Source organism: Haplochromis burtoni, unplaced genomic scaffold, assembly GCF_018398535.1.
Source record: "Haplochromis burtoni strain Fernald_Lab_line unplaced genomic scaffold, NCSU_Asbu1 Contig_216, whole genome shotgun sequence".
NCBI classification, from domain to species: Eukaryota; Metazoa; Chordata; class Actinopteri; order Cichliformes; family Cichlidae; genus Haplochromis; species Haplochromis burtoni.
This window is the reverse complement of record NW_024582577.1, coordinates 829,792-847,560: the sequence shown is the minus strand read 5'-3', so window position 1 is coordinate 847,560 and position 17,769 is coordinate 829,792. Positions and strand designations below refer to the sequence as shown.

The 17,769-nt window shown below is 39.9% G+C and overlaps 3 protein-coding genes across 4 annotated transcripts in view; 1 reads left to right on the top strand and 2 right to left on the bottom strand.

The window, feature by feature from the left end:
- The window catches only part of plch1 (phospholipase C, eta 1), a 71,705-nt gene extending 66,034 nt beyond the window's left edge, over nucleotides 1-5,671 (bottom strand). Inside the window, exon 1 of the mRNA XM_005937911.3 lies at nucleotides 4,755-5,671. The gene's annotated coding sequence lies outside the window, so the exon portion shown is untranslated. The remainder of the gene's footprint in view (nucleotides 1-4,754) is intronic.
- A 798-nt stretch (nucleotides 5,672-6,469) lies between these two features.
- On the bottom strand, nucleotides 6,470-8,698 carry c18h3orf33 (c18h3orf33 homolog (H. sapiens)). Its single transcript, XM_005937908.3, has 5 exons — nucleotides 8,508-8,698; nucleotides 8,172-8,231; nucleotides 7,841-8,000; nucleotides 7,128-7,288; nucleotides 6,470-7,044 (listed from the first exon to the last, which is right to left on the bottom strand). Exons 1-5 carry the CDS (start codon nucleotides 8,667-8,669, stop codon nucleotides 6,787-6,789), a joined length of 801 nt encoding a protein of 266 aa, XP_005937970.1. The 5' UTR covers nucleotides 8,670-8,698; the 3' UTR covers nucleotides 6,470-6,786.
- Nucleotides 8,699-9,841: 1,143 nt separating this feature from the next.
- LOC102290644 (mediator of RNA polymerase II transcription subunit 13-like) overlaps nucleotides 9,842-17,769 on the top strand; it is a 25,899-nt gene continuing 17,971 nt past the window's right edge. For both annotated transcript variants that reach the window (XM_005937907.3, XM_014338599.2), the window contains exons 1-5: nucleotides 9,842-10,714; nucleotides 11,570-11,804; nucleotides 12,857-13,025; nucleotides 15,895-16,040; nucleotides 16,138-16,335. In XM_005937907.3, coding sequence (XP_005937969.1) covers nucleotides 10,649-10,714; nucleotides 11,570-11,804; nucleotides 12,857-13,025; nucleotides 15,895-16,040; nucleotides 16,138-16,335 — 814 coding nt within the window. In that variant the 5' untranslated portion in view covers nucleotides 9,842-10,648. The remainder of the gene's footprint in view (nucleotides 10,715-11,569; nucleotides 11,805-12,856; nucleotides 13,026-15,894; nucleotides 16,041-16,137; nucleotides 16,336-17,769) is intronic.

Here is a 17,769-nt window from a genome sequence, read left to right as displayed (position 1 = left end):
TGTGCCTCAATAAGCCTGGAAAACTATTCCTGAAGACTATTTAAGAAATTACAATGAAAGCTTCCCTGAGAGAGTTCACCCCGTGTTGGAGAATAAAGGTGGTCAGTTACTAATTTTTATGCTGGTTAGAAATTCTATTTGTGCCATACATACTGTATGTCCACAGATGTTTGCACGTGTTTTAATACATTAGATGTTGTCAGCCATCCCCATGTCTAAATGCTCCTTTAACTCCAGTACATATAGTATTACTCTTCTCCCAGGCTGTACAACTAAGTATAATGTCAAGACATCCATAAAAAGCAGGATTTTTGAGGTTGAAAGAAGTTAGAATAAAGCTGTAATTTAGACAATCTACCTAATCTAACAGAAATATTCCTTAAAATAAATAAATAAATGAACAAATAATCAAACATGTACAGTACTGCCTAACTGTGGAAGTAAAGGAAGTCAGACATGTAAATAGCACTGATGATTTGGAGGGTTAACATATAATGACCTGCTACCTCTTGGTCAGTCGCAGATCTATAGTTGGGTTAATAATGAACATTAGCACAGGAAAGATGAAGGAAGAAGGTTTTATAGTTTTCAGTAACAGTGTGGGTGTCCCCATATCGCAGAGGCAGAAAAAATAGGTTGAGGACACAGAAAATGGATAAAATGTAAGCCAAGAGAATGAGGTTAGTCATTGATATGTTTCTGTATGATCTGGATTAGTGGTTATGAAAAAGTCCTTACGCTAAGCATAATGTCTATAGTGAGACTGAGATTATTTTTTGAGGAATTAAAATATTTGATTTTGGGGACACCCTGAACACAGTATGCACCACCAGTTTATTTGAACGGCAGTGAAACCATGCTTTACATGAATAGTGCTAATGAAAAGCTCTACAGGCCTAGAACAAAATAGTTTTGGGGGCAGTGATATTAAAGGGCAAAAAACAGCATCATGTTCCAAGAAAATGGGAGGGTTTTTTTTCTTGAAGGCCACTTGCAACGTTCTTGAGACATGACTAAAATATGTGCCCTTATATCAGTACACTGAACAATGTCCCCTTCTCATGACTGTGACACAAAGAGCAGCATCTGTTACGCCATACTGACACATTACAAAGAGTTTGCTGCTCAGACACGAATAATGAGACATACAATGATTGTTCTGTTTTATCTCATGAGGCCATCTGTCAGTCATGTTTAGAGTTAGTACAGCTACACTTACACAGAGTACATAGTTTGTCAGATTGCTTTACTCTACCGTATATTATCCTAAAATCTGTAAATAGACGCCATAAAACTGATTCCATGAACACAAGCAGAGGTGTTCTGCTCATACCGAAGACAGATGTGTTACTCTCTAAACACTGACCTTAACTACAACTCCAATGGGAATAAAAGGGATCCTAATAGCACACTACTTGTAAACCCTCCGTGGTCAATGAGTACCTTGCAATTTCTTGTTGAGCAGCTATCAGAACAGAGTAAACAGACTTGGTATGCTGATGGCTAGACAGATAGCTTTATAGTAGAGGGCTGAGTGACCTACTAATCCAGTAATGTGTTATTACAGACTGCACTGGAAGTATGGGGAACAAAAGTCAAAGAATTGGCATTTGAACACTTATGAATACTGTACACTGTAATGTATTGTTTAATACATTATTACAAACTAGAAATGTGTTTGTTTTTTTCAAACAGGTTTAAGTATACGTTTCTAATTTGGGTGTTTATGTCTGTGCATAGAGTTGTGTGGTTCAGTTGGCTGACAAGTGAACTCATTCTTTAAACAACTGTAAGATATTTTAACCAGACCACGAGGAAGGACAAGGAAGTTATAACATCTAAATTGCCTAGTCAGAGCTGCTTCACGGAGCTTTGACCTGATAAGGATACGGGGCGGAACTTGAGGTTACAGAGGGGTCAGCAGGATAAGTCCAACCACAGACAGGTGATAAATTATAAGAAAAGCCTGGGCACTTCACTCCTACAGTCAGAGGACTTGTGTTGGTGTAGGGGGAATGATTTTGTTCTAAGAGTTCAGGTTATTGCAAATCAATTCAAAATTGTTCTGAATAATCACTTTTAAAATATGTCTACCCAGATGGAAAATGTTTCTGGGAGTATGACAACGTGTCCATCCACAGACCACAAGGGGAAACTGAATGGCTAGATTAGCATAAACACGTGGTCGCAATAATAGTTGGAAAAATGTGTATTTTTAGAATCATAAAAAGAAATATGGTATACTTTTACTATACACTTAATATATATATTGAATATATTAATACCAATATCAGAATTTACTGTTATCTTCGAAAATTTTATGATCTCAGTCTCAATTGAATAGTGAAAATCTGTGTGGAGAACTTGTGTGTGTGGTAAGGTTTCCATGCTTTACCATTGAATTGAGTGTTGGGTAAGGGTTAGAAGTCATGCTTATGTCAAGCAAAGCCATCCCTCAACTCCCCCTCCTGATTCTTCCCACTCTCAGGTTAGACTCAGACTAGGGCCTCTGTTGCTCAGGTGGAAGAGCAACTCATTTACCAATTGGAAAGCCAGTCTCTGGTTCCTGGCTACTTCCATCCTATGTCAAAGTATCCTTGGGGAAGATACTGAACCCCAAGTTGCTCCTGTGTGTGTGTGTGTGTGTGTGTGTGTGTGTGTGTGTGTGTGTGTGTGTGTGTGTGTGTGTGTGTGTGTGTGTGTGTAATAAGATTTGCAGTAGGAAGTACTTTGAGTGCTTGACTTAAGAAGAAAGGTGCTATAATAACGCCAGTCCATTTTCCAGACTGTCCTACTTTAGCAGATAGATGTCGCAGATGATTTCTCATTTCAATGTGAGGAAACTGATATGAGGAACAAGTGTTTTTGCGCAAGTTGCGGTTATGCATTTTACAGCATAGTTGACTGAAAATTGTTAGAAAGTTATTCTCACAAAATTACCAAAGTTCAGTCCTCAGCTGTTCACTTTATCACCTCATCCTTTCTTTTCCACCAACAAATGTAAATTATTCATGATCATGAGTGATCCCGGCACTCACAAGGAATCATGTTTCCACTCCTACAACCCAACACCAGCAAGCTGATACACTGTTCACAATACTTTAACTCACACAACACAAGGAGTCACTTTACGGCTGATGCATTCCTTCACACACACACACACACACACACACACACACACACACACACACACACAGCTTTTACAGTGCATGTGGGTGTGTGATAGAATAGATGCAAAGTGTTATAGCTGTTGCCAGTGCGTGTTTATTGTGACAGAAGATGAAAAAAACAGCTGACTCATTCAATAGAAAACTAAGCTCAACAAGACAGAACTGCACATGAAAAAATGATATACTAATGACAGTTTATAGTGTGCTGACAAATTAAAGATAAAAAAAACAACATACCGGGTTGCTAGTGTAGTTTCACTGTGCTTTGCCATTCTACATTCTATGCTATATTAAGTCTTTGGGGAACATGGATTACCATTTTTTTTCAACAGATATTTCCAACTTGGGCATAGCGAGCTCAGTCTAACCTTATGGACCAAAATTGTTGAATGACCTCTCTGCCCATGGTAGGACGGCTTCCTCACTGCCTGTTTTGAAATATGTCTTAAAATTAGATCAAAGTGTTCTTACCTTCTATTTATTTATTTTAGTGTTTTATTGATTAGCTTTGTGTTGTTTTCTAAATGGCTTGGGAAAAAAGCAGCTGAACTTATTTAAGCTATGTGACACCCTTTTACCTCTCATCAGCACTTTGTCAAACTGTGTCAACTTTGTCAAGCTTTAATGACACTTTGTTTCTTGTGGATGCGGTATTGTCATCATAAAAGACACCACTCCAATGATGATAGAAATATTTTATCGCAGGTTACAGAAACCCAGACTTTACCATTAAAATGTTCCCCACATTCGGACACTCTCATTACACAGGTTAACATTTTTCCTTTAATTTGTCACCCGTCCGCGTATACTTCATCCAGTAAAACACACAAAGACAGTCCCTGTATTAAAAGCTGACAGCATTCTGTAAAGTTTATGAGGCAGTAGCACCAGTGAGGAGAGTTACTTTGTGCTCCCTGTGTCTTTAAATCCCTTTGCCTTTCACATAGGCCAGCCACTCACAATAACCCACTCAAATCAAATCAAAAATCCCCAAGGAGTATGCTCTGGGATGGGGGAGTGCCCCATCTCTTTTTTTCGGGGATGGCTACCGGCTGAGTGTAATAAAGGCCTTTGTTATGCTGCCCTGCTGCAAATCTGTGTTGTTAAAGCTCGCATGGCAAAGAGCAAGTGGCCAAAATTGAATGTCACAGAAATGTTTAATCGGTCACACTGATTAATTACTGACTACGGCAGCATTCAAGCCAAAGAACAAGACTGAAATGTAAAAATGATCACATGAGGCTATTCACTTTGTTTTCGTCAAAGTGATCCGAGATATGTTTTAAGCCTGACTCTGTCTTACCTGGAGCAGGACAATAAAGATAAGGATGGAAATGTCTTGAGTTTTGGTTTTATAGAGCTTGTGTGCAGGTAGACACACAGGTTTAACAGGTGCACAGCTGCTTGGATACTGCATACAGTGTCCTAACAACAGTACATTTAAAGTGACAGCAGAGTGAGTGCAGATTGTTTTAGTCTTAAAGTGCACCGTTGGGAAGTAAGCCTTTTAAGTTAGTAACAGTTAATGAGTTGCTGTCTTGCCGTTTTTTTTTTAAGAAAGAAAGAATCTATCAGCCCACTTACGTCTTTTACTCCAGTTTCTGATTTTGAAGTTAAGTTGTCCTTCTTCACAAAATCGGGCCACTTTCACTGGTAGTAATACAGCAGTCCTTCAGGCTCTGGACTTCCATAGCATTAGGCACTAGTGTAAATCTGTTATAGTCCCAGTGGTCTGGTTTAAGGCAGGGAGGACTCCAACAACTTCACTGTGTGGGTAAGAACCCACCACTAGATCAAGCATGGTGCCTTTTCAAATGACTACTACTGGTGTGGGACTAGTAAACTGTGGAAAGCCTGGAATGGATTTCGGAGTGGACCGTGTTTCATAATTTACTCAGATTTTGATTTACATAAGTTAAAACTAAAAAGACACAACGGGCTTTTTATATACTTCAACATTTAAAGGCATAAGCCTCCGTAAGCTGGCGTCTTTACTAATGCTTTCTCCAGTAAGACATATCTGTTTCTATTTTTCTTTATCTGCACAAAATGTTAACTGTAGTATACTGGACACTGTAACAGTCATCAACGTTTCTGGTAATGTATAAGAAACAGGCTCCTCTAAATCAAGGCTCCCTGGTTACCTGGAAACTAATTTTGAACTATTTACTATATGTCAGTACTGCTCAGCTATCTCCAAAAATATAAAATTGCCATTATTTAATTGAGATACAAGAAGAAGTTACACCAACAGCTAACTAAAACATTTAAACCTCCTGATTAAACAGCACACTCTCTCTGTGATCACTTGCTTTAGAAACGTTGCCCTCCTCCTGCTGTCTGTCACAGCCGTGGTTTCCCTCCCACTCCTCCCTCAGTGACAGTTTGTGTAGCAGCAACAGCCATCAGCCTGAAATGCACCTTACAATTTAAACCAGCCCACCAATCACCAGCCTCTTAGGCAGTAACAGTGGCTAGTAACATTTGCACAACAAAAGAGAAATCTGATTCATCACTCCCCCCCGCCTTCACTCCCTTTCCCTACTACTGTGACTCCTCCTCTTCTGCCTTTGTGTTCAAACTCAAAATCCCCTTCTACCCCTGTGACCCTCCTCCTCCTCCTCCTCTGCACTAATCTCCTTGTGCCCCACTGGATTGACTGCTTCACCTCTCGCTACACTGTGACTCCCCCGCCCCGCACCCCTCACGACGCATCGCTGACTGGCCTCATTTTTGCAGGACCTCCTCCTCCTCATCTGCCATGCTCGGATGAAGCATGTGTAACAGCCACAGGCACAAGGTGTAATGTTGGCATTGAAAAGGCAATAACAGGAGCAGGATCCTCAACAGGAAATTAGCTTTGGTGCAGGTGTCGATGTATGCTGATTAGAATAACGTTTGCAGATAAATATCACTCATGAGATTTTTCAATCATGCCTACAATAACAGCATGTAGCGTTCTGAAAGAGAATAGATTTGATCTCCCATTTTCCACTGTGCTTAGTGCTTAAATGTACTGGTCACATTACAACTAAAAGGGCCCTCTTTATAGGTACTTAAAAGCCCCCTCACACACACACACTCAATATATAAGGCTCCCATGGGGTTTGGGGGCCACCAATATAGAGTTTAGCCTTGGAGTCGCTTTGTATTTCACATTTAGTGTTTCTATAGCAACTGTGGACAAGTGGACCCCCCTTTATTTTGAACACCATTAAATACCCCACCCCCGTCTTGAGTTTAGTGGGGTTTCCCCCCGCACACACACACACACGCCAACAGACGAGGCTGTGTCTAGCTCTAGTTTAATTGGTAATGAAAGCTCAGGGAAGAAGAGCTTTCAACAACCTTTTTAATCATTTTAAGTTTTTTATGACTGAGAAACAGTAAAACATGTTTCAATCATTTGCAACAGGTGCACTAAGGATTTGATGCATAAATGTACTTCTTGGAAATAGTTTTTAAGTATCAGAGAAAATAAAGCAGATCAAAGACTTAAAGAAATCCTAAGTGCACAATAAAGGGAATGTAAAATATCACATTTTTGGCTTCCACTTCAACACTTCCAACAAAGGTTTTGGGATTCTGACTTGGAAATCATCGCTCACTTGGTGCATCAGGTTCTTTTAAAGATCCTCTTCATGAGTCTGAATACAGCGTTGTCCCTGATAGCTTTGGAAGTTCTCTCCCACAGGGTGTCCTCCTTCCACATACCCCGACCCTTCCTCTCAGCTTTCACCTCTGCCCTGTGCAGTCGTCTGTGGAGACGCCAGTAGAGGCGCGAGTCAGGGAGGACACCAGCTACGGGGGCAGTGCGAGCCAGTCCGAGCCTGAGTACCTCTTCGTTCATACAGTAGCTCCTCAATGACCCCTTCTGGAGAGATGGGAGAAGACAGGGAAATATCACTTTATAACTTGAAATTAATTATTCACTTTTCCACATAAAGTTTGCCTTACCCTGCTTTGAGACACCAAACAATACAATATGTCGTCCTCTCGGCTGATAAGCTTCAACCACACCATTTGGGAAGGGGCCACATTCTTCTCCAGCCATAGTTTCCCCTCTGGTGTCAGCTCCACTCCTGCAAGATGGACCAGCAGCAGGGATGTAGATACATCTGAAAAGAAGAAAGACAAAGCCTTTACCTGACATTTTATGTATTCTGTTTAGAATATGAATTTTGAGCAAGGCCTGAAACTGTATTTTTTTTAGTAGTGTGAGCATAATGTAACAGTTTAGTGGTGTCACTACTGAAATGCTGCATTTTACATTTAACAATAAAGAAAAAAAATTGTTGTTAGATGCAAAGACAAATTGAACCCTCTCTATACTAAATGACTGATCAGGTTTGAAATCTTGAGTCAGGTGGGGCAAACGTGTTATCTGTGTCCTTTGTGAAGTAGCTGATGCTGCACCTTATGATTTCATTGCTCAGTGACTACTGTGACCTGATATAGTAGCTAACAGGCTTACCTGCCACTTTCAGTCATGGCAATTTAATAAAATATATCCGACTTTGCAAAGTAAAAACACCACAATTATATTATGGCGCAAAAAGATTAAATAATTACGCTGCTAAGCCATAGATTAGTGGCTCTGAATCGTATAGACCATGTATTTCTGGTGTGATAGTGCACATGCTTTCATGATCTCCTCTCTCCCGTATTACCCTTATACTTTGAAAGTAATGGAGAGATAACAGGCAGATAAATTGGAACATGCTCCACTTTAAATCCTTTCTCTGTGATGGAATGGACTTTCCCACGAAGGCTGACGTTCCTCTCAATAAAGCGTGCGGGGATGTCACACGCAGCTTGAAATTTTGTGATCTACAGAGGTGGAACAAGACAACTGAATGACTCATTCTAGAAAAACACAGAAAAAATGACATCTTATGTAGTAGGATGTCGCATTGAGAGAGCAAATTGAGATAGCACACAATGGACACCTATCAGCAGGGTGAATGTGCAACTGAACATTTGAGGGTCTTTCTCCCTTACCAGTTTGATACTCCTTGCTATGACAATTACACCAGCAATGGCCAGTCCAGTGCTTATATTCTGGGGGAGACAAGAGAATAGTAATGGGATGAGAGTGATGTTACCAACCAGGCTAAAGTGCTGGTCGCTGATAATGCACATGAGCACTATACTTTGCTGGAGACAACTAGAGAAAGGACATCTGGTCAGCGCCATGAAGGCTTTTGCATGAGACCACAGTCCTTCCTTTCAACATATAGGCTACCAACAAGTGAAAGATTAAATGCAGATGTAGGCTGACAGTGAAGTAACCATGCTGTCTGTACATCGCAGTTTTCAAACAAAGGAGACTCCTACCCGCACGAGCGTTAAATTATCATCTGCGAACTGAGATATTAAAGTCACGATGTTATGAGACACCGGGGTTTCTTCCTTTCTTTGTTGTCTGTCCCTCATTCCCTCCTCACTTTCTGTTTCTCTGGAAGTCTGCGGCATGTTGTTGACATTTTCTCGACGCATCCTAAGCCCCGCCCACTCTGGGGAGGGACGCTTCACCAGTTAAGGCTCGTGCGGAGGCTCCGCCTTGTGGTCTGCTGTGGAAATGACAGGAAGGTGTGCACGTCCAATCCGTCTGAAAGCATCAAGTTCACAGCCCGTGTGACATAAAAAGCACCAAAATAACCAGCCCGGTGGATGGCGAAGCTGTTTACTTAGCGCTGCAATAACGTTGAGGAGGGGGTAGAGAAAAAGTTGTCCATGCAAAAATGCAGCTGAGGTTCACATTATTGAACACCGCTGGGATCAGTGACGTATCCATCTTTGTCTACACAGTTTGACCTAGATTTCTTCATTATTTAAAATATTCCCTTGAATTTATCTGTTTATGTCTGTTTTTGTTGTTGTTGTTGTTAGATTTTAAAAAAGTATGAAGATTTAACTCGTGATTGATGCCTTTTCTATTTTGAGACTGCAATACAGCTGTTCTGAAATGCACACATAAATTTAAACTGCGGTAACATATTTGTAGATTCATCTAGAACAAAGGAGTTTTATTTGATTAAACTGAGTTTGCTTCTTAAGGGTGTTGCAATGCATGAAAAAGTTTGTTTATATTAATTTCAAAGTAAATTTCAAAAATGCACTTAAATAAATTATTACTACTGAATGTGTTTTTTTCTTTATTCTTCATTTTCCCTATATATGCATATTAATTTGTCAACTATATGTATGTAGCCGGATCAGTGTTTGTGTTTCATGCAAATGTTGGTTCTTTATTTGCATTTGAAATAATTTCAGTAATAATTATAAAAATAATAATAACTAGATGACTTCGTGTCATCTAGTTATTATTATTCAATGCACAACGCAAACGCCCCAGAAGACAATAGAATAACTCAGTTTTGTTTTTTGTTTTGTTTTTTTGATTGTTTTTTTTACAATCAGGGCCTTTACATAACAATGCAAACAAACACACACATGTTCCCACAACCAACAATAATTCACCAAATATTTAACCATAACTGTCCATGCAGCAGATGATGCACAGTGAAACATGCACGTTAACAGGCATCACTGAGGAGTGACCACTGCATGACAGATGCACTGGAGCTTTCATCTTGTAAACTGTGAAGTCATGGAGCTACTTGAAGCCGGATCACGCCCCCATTACCACAAATTGGCCAATAGGAGCTGAGAGGCAGAGTTGTCCTCCTGGCCGCCATTAAAGAATTCAATACATGAACTGAAATAATGGAAATCTGCTGGACCTATGGAGCAGGCAGAGAAGAGTAGCTGATGAGTAGTCACGCTAGTTTGGGGTGTTTCATTCGTTTTAAGGGTAGTTTTAATATGACGGAGCACCATGGTGGTTTTGGTGAAAAGGAGGGCGGCGTAGCGGGTTGTTTTATTTAGCTGGCGAGCTAACGCTGGAGCTCTGGTATGTTAGCGAATGTGCTAGCAGGCTAGGCTAGCTCAGGGGGAGGAGGGGCGAGTTCCTCCGCTTTGAAATTGTTTCAGAGCAGCTAGCTGCCATTAGCATTAGCATACCAGCATCTAAGTTTTTCTTTTAAGTTTTTGAGCTCGTATTTTTATTGCGCATTTAACTTTTTCCAGTGTTGTATTTAACGCTAGTTTTTCTTCGATTTGTTATCGATGATTATTTAATGTTGAGGTGATGTAGCCGCAGGCTTGCGGCTAACCAGATCAGACAATACATTTCAAATAGGATTGATGAATCGTATAGCGAGAAGCTTACAGTTGACGCGTTCTGGCTGTCTGTCTAACGTTAGCTTAGCTGCCAGGCTAGTGGTGGTGGCTAGCGCCGGTTAGAAGTTGACTGTTTAGCTAGCGTCAGCTAACTGACGCTAGCAAGTTGGCAGCGCTTTAACGGGATAATTAGAGCTGAACATAGCTTCGCAAGCGAGTTACCCAGATCGGCTATTGCCCCCCGAAGATGATTGAGAACATGGATTTTAACGTTACAACTACGCAGTGAAAGGATGAGTTCGTGCTTTGTACCAAACGGGGCCAGTTTGGAGGACTGCCACTCCAACCTCTTCTGCCTGGTAAGACTCTGCTCTGTGAGCTAGCGAGCGTTAGCGATCCTGAGAGGCCAGAAAGCCATTTTGGCTAATAAGGCAACAAGCCTTGTAACGTCAGTTGCAGATTGGAGTGAAGGCATCGGGCCTGCAACTAACAAATCGTGATCTGAGCCAACTTTCATAACAGAGCCAGCACATTTTGCATGACAACTATGTTGAAGGCTGGTTGATAAATATGGCATGATCTTGTGTTTACACTGCACTGAGTGCTAAAATATTCCGCTAGCAATAACGTTATTTACATGGTGGTAAAAAGAACAACTAAACGAGCAGTTTCTCTAAAACCAGCTGAACATATTGTTTTCCCTTGATTTAAACTGCACTGCAAGCAAATTAATTGTGGCTGTCACCAACCATTTTGAGACAGATCAGTCTGGTTTTAAACTGACAGGTCTGTCATTGGTTGTTAACTTGTTGGTTGTAAATTATTTCCTTATAGTTGTGTGTTATGCCTTCAGGCGTGATCATCTTGGCAAGTGTAAAGAGTACAGGAAAACTTTCAACAGTGTAAACAAACCTCAATTTTCAGCTTTGCTTATTCAAAGTTTCCTCTTTCTTTTTTCTCAATATACTTGTAGGATCTATACCTTACAATATAAAGCACCTAAGGCAACTGCTGTTGTAATTTTGCACTATATAAATAAAATAAAATTAATTGAATTGAAAGTAATTTTAGCAGCGAAAGCAGTGGCTGGCTTGTTACTGTAGTGTGTTCGGTCAAGATGCATGAAGAGTTATGCAGTAAACAGCTGGAAATTAGCTTTATGCTCTTCAGTTTTTCTCTGTGTTCATTCTCACATCACTATTCTTCTCTTTAAGGCTGATTTGACTGGAATAAAATGGCGGCGTTTTGTGTGGCAAGGACCCACCTCCTCGCCAATCCTTTTCCCTGTGACTGAGGAGGACCCGATCTTGTGCAGTTTCAGCCGATGCTTGGCGGCAGATGTGTTGAGTGTTTGGAGGAGGCACCAAACCCCGGGTCGCAGAGAGCTCTGGCTCTTCTGGTGGGGTGATGACCCCAGTTTTGCAGAGCTTATCCACAATGAGCTCTTAAGTAAGTTCATTTAACCTCTCCACGAATTCTGCAAGATTTGTGATTCTGACAACATCAGAGTTTATTAGATGAAAATGTTTATTTCATTTCGCTGAATTAAATTCCAATGTTATTTGGTGATTTACTCCAAATTATATGTGGACTCTTGTGCTTTTGCAGCAGTTAGTTCAGTTTGTGCCATCTGAACAATTTGAAATTGAAGTGTGTAATTGTTGATATTAATAACAAACCTCTCTAGAGATGCTGTCCTGAAATGCTTACTGCATTTAAAAAAAATTCTTATACATTTTTGATGATGCAAAGTCTGATTAAAAATAATTTCTAAGGCCCTTGAATTTGTGGCTAACTGGTCTTTGAATGTCTTTAAAGCCTTGTGAAATTGATTGGCCCTCAGCCATAGAGACGCAGACTTGCATGGCAGGATTAGAACAAGTTGTTGTGCATCACAGTCACCTGACACACTTCTAGATTTCTGGAGATTCAATCCTGCTTTGTTGATATTCATATTCTTAGAGAAGAAGTACCCTTAGGGGCTAACACACAGGTATTTTGTCTCAGGTGTGATAAAGTGTTACTTGTAGAAATTGCTCATTAAAGAGACAGAGTTGGCAACAATTTTTCAAATCTCTCTTGAGCTCCAAAGATAGTTGGAAGAATTTTCCACTATGCAGGGAGTATAGCTCTTGATGATCAGAAAGGAATGGCATGAGTAAGCTTCACCTAGATAATCATTTCTCTGTAATTTAACAAAATAGTTTATTTTCTGTTACATAAGTCAGTAACTGGGTTGAAGCCTTTTATTTTGGATCACGTCATTACATAACAGCAACTAAGACTTTTATTAATATTAAATGTTTTCCTGTATTTATATGCGGTAGAGCAGCTGTAACTGTGGTGTTTTTGGGTTTTTTTTTTGTTTGTTTGTTTTTTGCATAGCCAAATTAAGGCTACGGGTGTATGACAAAACCAAGTACATTTAACACTGGTTAGCTTTATCAGGGAAAAAAGCTTTGATTGTTAAAGTCATCATGTTTGCATCTGCCTTGTTTCAGGTGAGGAGGATGGTGAGTGGGAAAGTGGCCTATCCTATGAGTGTCGAACGCTCCTGTTCAAAGCCATTCACAACCTGCTGGAGCGCTGCCTCATGAACCGGGGCTTTGTTCGTATTGGCAAGTGGTTTGTCAAGCCATACCAAAAGGAGGAGAAGACCATTAATAAAAGGTATGTCCTGCTTCTTTCTAGAAAAATTGTAGGATATTCTGTGAATTGTTAAATTAAAGATGACACTTCTCTTGTAATACTCTGTACTCTTAACTGGGGTTCAATTCAGTCTTTTGTACTGATACAAGAGCATATTCATCTCATAGTTTGCTATCTGTAGGGCCGATTAAGACAAAGTTCACTATGAACCAAAGACGCAACAGAAGTTCCTTTCCACATTAAGCCTGAGCTTACACATACGTCAGGGTGTTTTTTTTTATAACACAAAAGGACTAATACAATTGCTTACGGTAAACATGTCAGTGGAGTAAAGTGCCATGAATTGTGATTGTGCTGAAGGGTAAAACATTAGTCATGTTGGCTGTTGGAGTGTTTTTTTTGAAAATTCAATTCATGTATGGGTTTTTGTTTTTTTCCAGCTTTCTTTAATCAGAGCAGAACAAACCATGGAATGTGACATATGTAGGAATCAGGAACTGAAGCACGCATGTGTTAGACATGCTAAAAACAGGGTAATTTAAGTGCATGTGTACTGCTTAAGTTACGGGGGAAATTCAGCTGAGCTGATGTGCTCTTTATGGTGTGAAGTTAGTATAACAATATCTGGCCTTTCACATTCTTTAATCATTCACATTACCATTTGTGACGCAGCTTGGGAAATGTTGCATGTGTTGTTTTGACTATGCTGTGGTCAGCTTATATCTGTTTTTAGGGTTGAGCCACCCTTTTCTTATAAGGAAAATAGTGTTTTGCACACTTTTTAAGTCTTTCTTTGAGCAGTGTAATCACGACATTAAAGTATTGCCTTTAACACAACATCTGCATCTCTGATATAATCCTTAATAGATACACGACTGTGGTCTGTACCTTTTGTATTCATGTACAACTGACTCAGTGTTGGTTCGCCTCTATGACATCCTTCAGGTCTCAGAAAATTCTGATTCGTGGAATTGCACAAGATCTAATGATGTGATGGATTATGGCAGCTTTTGAATCACATCACTGGCATGGCACATTGTCATGCTACGCTGTTTCATTTGCTGTGAACCAATCCATCTTTTTGAGTCCAAGCGCTGATACAGATACCCATCCAATACCACTGTTGAATTAATAAGTTCACTGGAAACATCCAAGTTGTGTAATAAATAAATAACTTCATTTAAAAATGTTATTAATTGATTCTTAATGTTATTACTTTGGACTAAATAAAAAGATCTAATTAGATTTAATATATAATTACATTTATCTAATTTATTTGGCCCTTTCAGCTCAGTGTGAATTTTTGTGTTTTGTTGTAATTTACAGCCACCCCGGTGTCTCTGCTCTATTATTCTGTTCGCTGTTTCACTGTGTGCACTTCTCGCCACTCATAAAGCAGAGCAGATGAGACAGTTGATTAAGGAAGGTGATAACAAATTGTTACGGTACTTTAAGTGAAATAAATGGTTCTGTTGGAGTTTTAGACCTAACATAATGAAGAAAAGATTTATGGAAAAGCCATGTGAGAAGGCACTGTTCACTGCTTGCTGTAAAATCAAAATTAAGTAACAAATAAGGTGATTTGTTGTTGTAGCCAGTGTGAAATGCCATTGAACTGCTGGTGCCCTTCATGCAGCGTTGCTCTGCTTCTAGCAAAATGTGCTGCTTTAACTACAGCACTGCTGACATGTGATGTAGTTAATGTGGAATGACATAAAACAAAATAGAATAAATAATTCCATTATCGCAGTTACTGATCTCACTGGCTCAAACAGCAGGAACGGTATTGCTTCCATAGTTTTCTGTGAAATTGTAGGCTTTTGAGAAAAAAAAAGTTAAAGAGAGACATTTATTGTTCGCATCTCTCCAAAGCCCAAAACTGGGCTGTTGTTGTTGTACAAATACAAGCTTGAGGTGAACTAGCAACAGTAACACATAAATATCTGCCTGGTTCAGAATGGAGTTGTGTAATGCTGTACCATAAGGGTGGTGACATAGATTTAGCATCTGCTGTTGAATAAGGAGCCTGGAGGACCCCAGAGTTTCCCGACAAGCTCATTTGAGTTTCAATTTCTTGTGTGTGTTCATCCAGGGTGACTTTGTGTTTGATGCACAAGCCTTTGGCTTAGTTCCCTCTGGCTACTTTTTCAATGGTTTTAAAGAGTTTTAGCAGTTGTATAAAAAGGCTGTTGTGTTGAAGAGGAGGTGATTTATTGCTCACTGGTTTTTAGCTTCTGTTTTTACATAAAGAGGTCCACAGGCTTGTTTTGTGGCAGAGAAGCTGCACCTCTAACAGAGGAGTCTGGCAGCCTTGCTGTCGCCTGCCCTCCCTGACTGGTAAACACAGCAGTCTTTGGAAACTGCTGAGTTTGCGCTGTGGTTTTACAGAAATCATGTCAACGAGTACTATTTTAGTGAGTTTTGCTGCCTGGCCTTCCAGACGTGGTTAGAAAATAAAGATGGCATTGTTTTCACATTTCAGTGCTATAAGAATTTCTTATGCATATTTGTGCGTCATATTGTCAGTTTGCTTTACAGCAATTTTTAAATCCGTGTGTATACTGCGTGCACCATCTGATTGGCGGTATTAGCCTTGTGTATGTGGAACCTACCATTATCACGTGATATGAATCAATGAGGCCAGTGGAATATGAAAGGAACTGTATGGTTTCCATTATCTTCACCCTTATCAGCCCTGCCTTTTTTCTTTGAGTCATTCCTTAACAGTGAATGAAAGAGAGTACACCGATAATCTCAGTTGCCCTTAGGGAGTTTATCTTCTAGGTGTTTGAGACAAGTGTTTGTTTATTCATTTACTGATGAGCTTCTGTTGTATACCACTCTTTCTAAGCATAACAGTACCTCTTTCTGTCTTTGATTCACCTTGCAGTGAGCACCTTTCTTGTGCATTCAACTTCTTTGTACATGGGGACAGCAACGTGTGCACGAGTGTTGAGATAGCTCAGCATCAGCCTCTTCAGCGATTGAGCGAGGAACACCTAAGCCTTGCACAGCAAAGCTCCAGCCCCTTGCAAGGTAAGATCACAATAGTTGTGCACAGTAGTCATGCATTAAATGGAACTAGACCAACGTTTTGTTTTTAGAATTAAAGTACTGTAACTCTGCCCTACAGTCATCCTGAGCCCATATGGCTTGAATGGGACCCTCACTGGCCAGGCTTTTAAGATGTCAGACCACCCTACTCAGAAGCTTATCGAAGAGTGGAGGCAGTTCTATCCCATCAGCCCCAATCCCAAGGAAGTCCAGGAAGAAAAGTTGGAAGATGCAAACTGGGAGGATGACTCCCTGGCAGCTGTGGAGGTCCTTGTTGGTAAGGCTTCCTTAATATGTTCATAATGTGGTGGTGGATCACTGAATGCAAGGAAGGAACAGAAAGGTAAGTTTATTGATATTCATTTATTTAGTCGTGCCAGTTGAAAAATACAGTACTACATTTTCAGCTCTTCTTGATATAAGGATGACATACCTGCCAACATTTTGGTCTAAAAAAAACCACAGAGTCCAGGAGGATTATGTATTTATTTGTAGGAAGGAGGATGATCTTGGTGGCACAGTATCACAGTAAATGCACTGTTTGTTTAAAAAAAAAAAAAAAAAAAAAAAATGCACTAAGTTCCTATTTTAACAAAAATATTTGCAGTTTTGCACTTCAGTCCAATTGGCAGAGCACAGAGAGTTTAAGTACTGTTTGTCCAGCTCAGGGGGCGGCTCATTCTGATGGAAATGTGAGTGTTACTCATCTAATTCAAAACGGTTGGAAAATGTGTTGTTTGTGTTTTTGTTCACGTTTGAGTTAGCAGTCTAGTAAGTTTGATTCGGTGCATAGGTTTCCAACTTTACTTAAATCAAGCTTCTCATGTGCTCAATAAGAATTGCTTAAGTGGTAAAGCTACAGCTAAAATATTGAGCCATCCATATACCTGTGCCAAGAATAACTACATCCTTTGACGCAGGTTGTGGGTCACCAGGTTGGATTGACAAATTGATTAAAATTGCATGTGGGTCGATTGTGTGTGCGCAGACTGCAATTCATACCCAATCTTGCAGTTTTGGTAAAACTAGGCAAAGCTTGAAGTTTCAACCCTCATCCACCAGTTAGCGTAGGCCAAAATTATGGCCAAAATGGTTATCAGGATTTTATTACCTGTTATTTGTTATAATTATTCATTGATTTGTAGTCACATATTTATTTTTATTTTTTTTTGTGCTGTGATCTTGGCGGCACATATCTTGGTAAACATTAGTGCTTTAAGATCCATGTTGTGCTACATTCCTGCTAATGTACAAATATTTGGATCAAAGTAAAATAGATCCCCCCCCCCCCATTCATCTAAATTCAGTACATTCTTAAGAAAAAAAATCAAAATTTTAAGAATTGTACCAAAACTAGAGAGACAAGATTAATAAATGAACAGGGCACTGCTTTCACATTTACACGGTACTACAGTCCTTTATTCACTTGACAAGTGCATCTCTTGGAAGCAAATATAGTCTTTTTATTTCATCTATTGTGCATCCAGGATGGGTATCAATAAAACCTCGAAGTAAAGTACTCGACAGCTGTGTATCCCTGTCCATGTCCCTTGCGATGTTTTGCATACAGTTCAGCTTTTGGCACGCTGGAAAAATAACCGTGCAAGGGGAAAACGTATCTGTTGTCCAGTAGAGGTGGGAATCACCATACATCCCACGATACGATATTATCGCAATACTTAACGCACGATACGATATTATTGCAATTTTT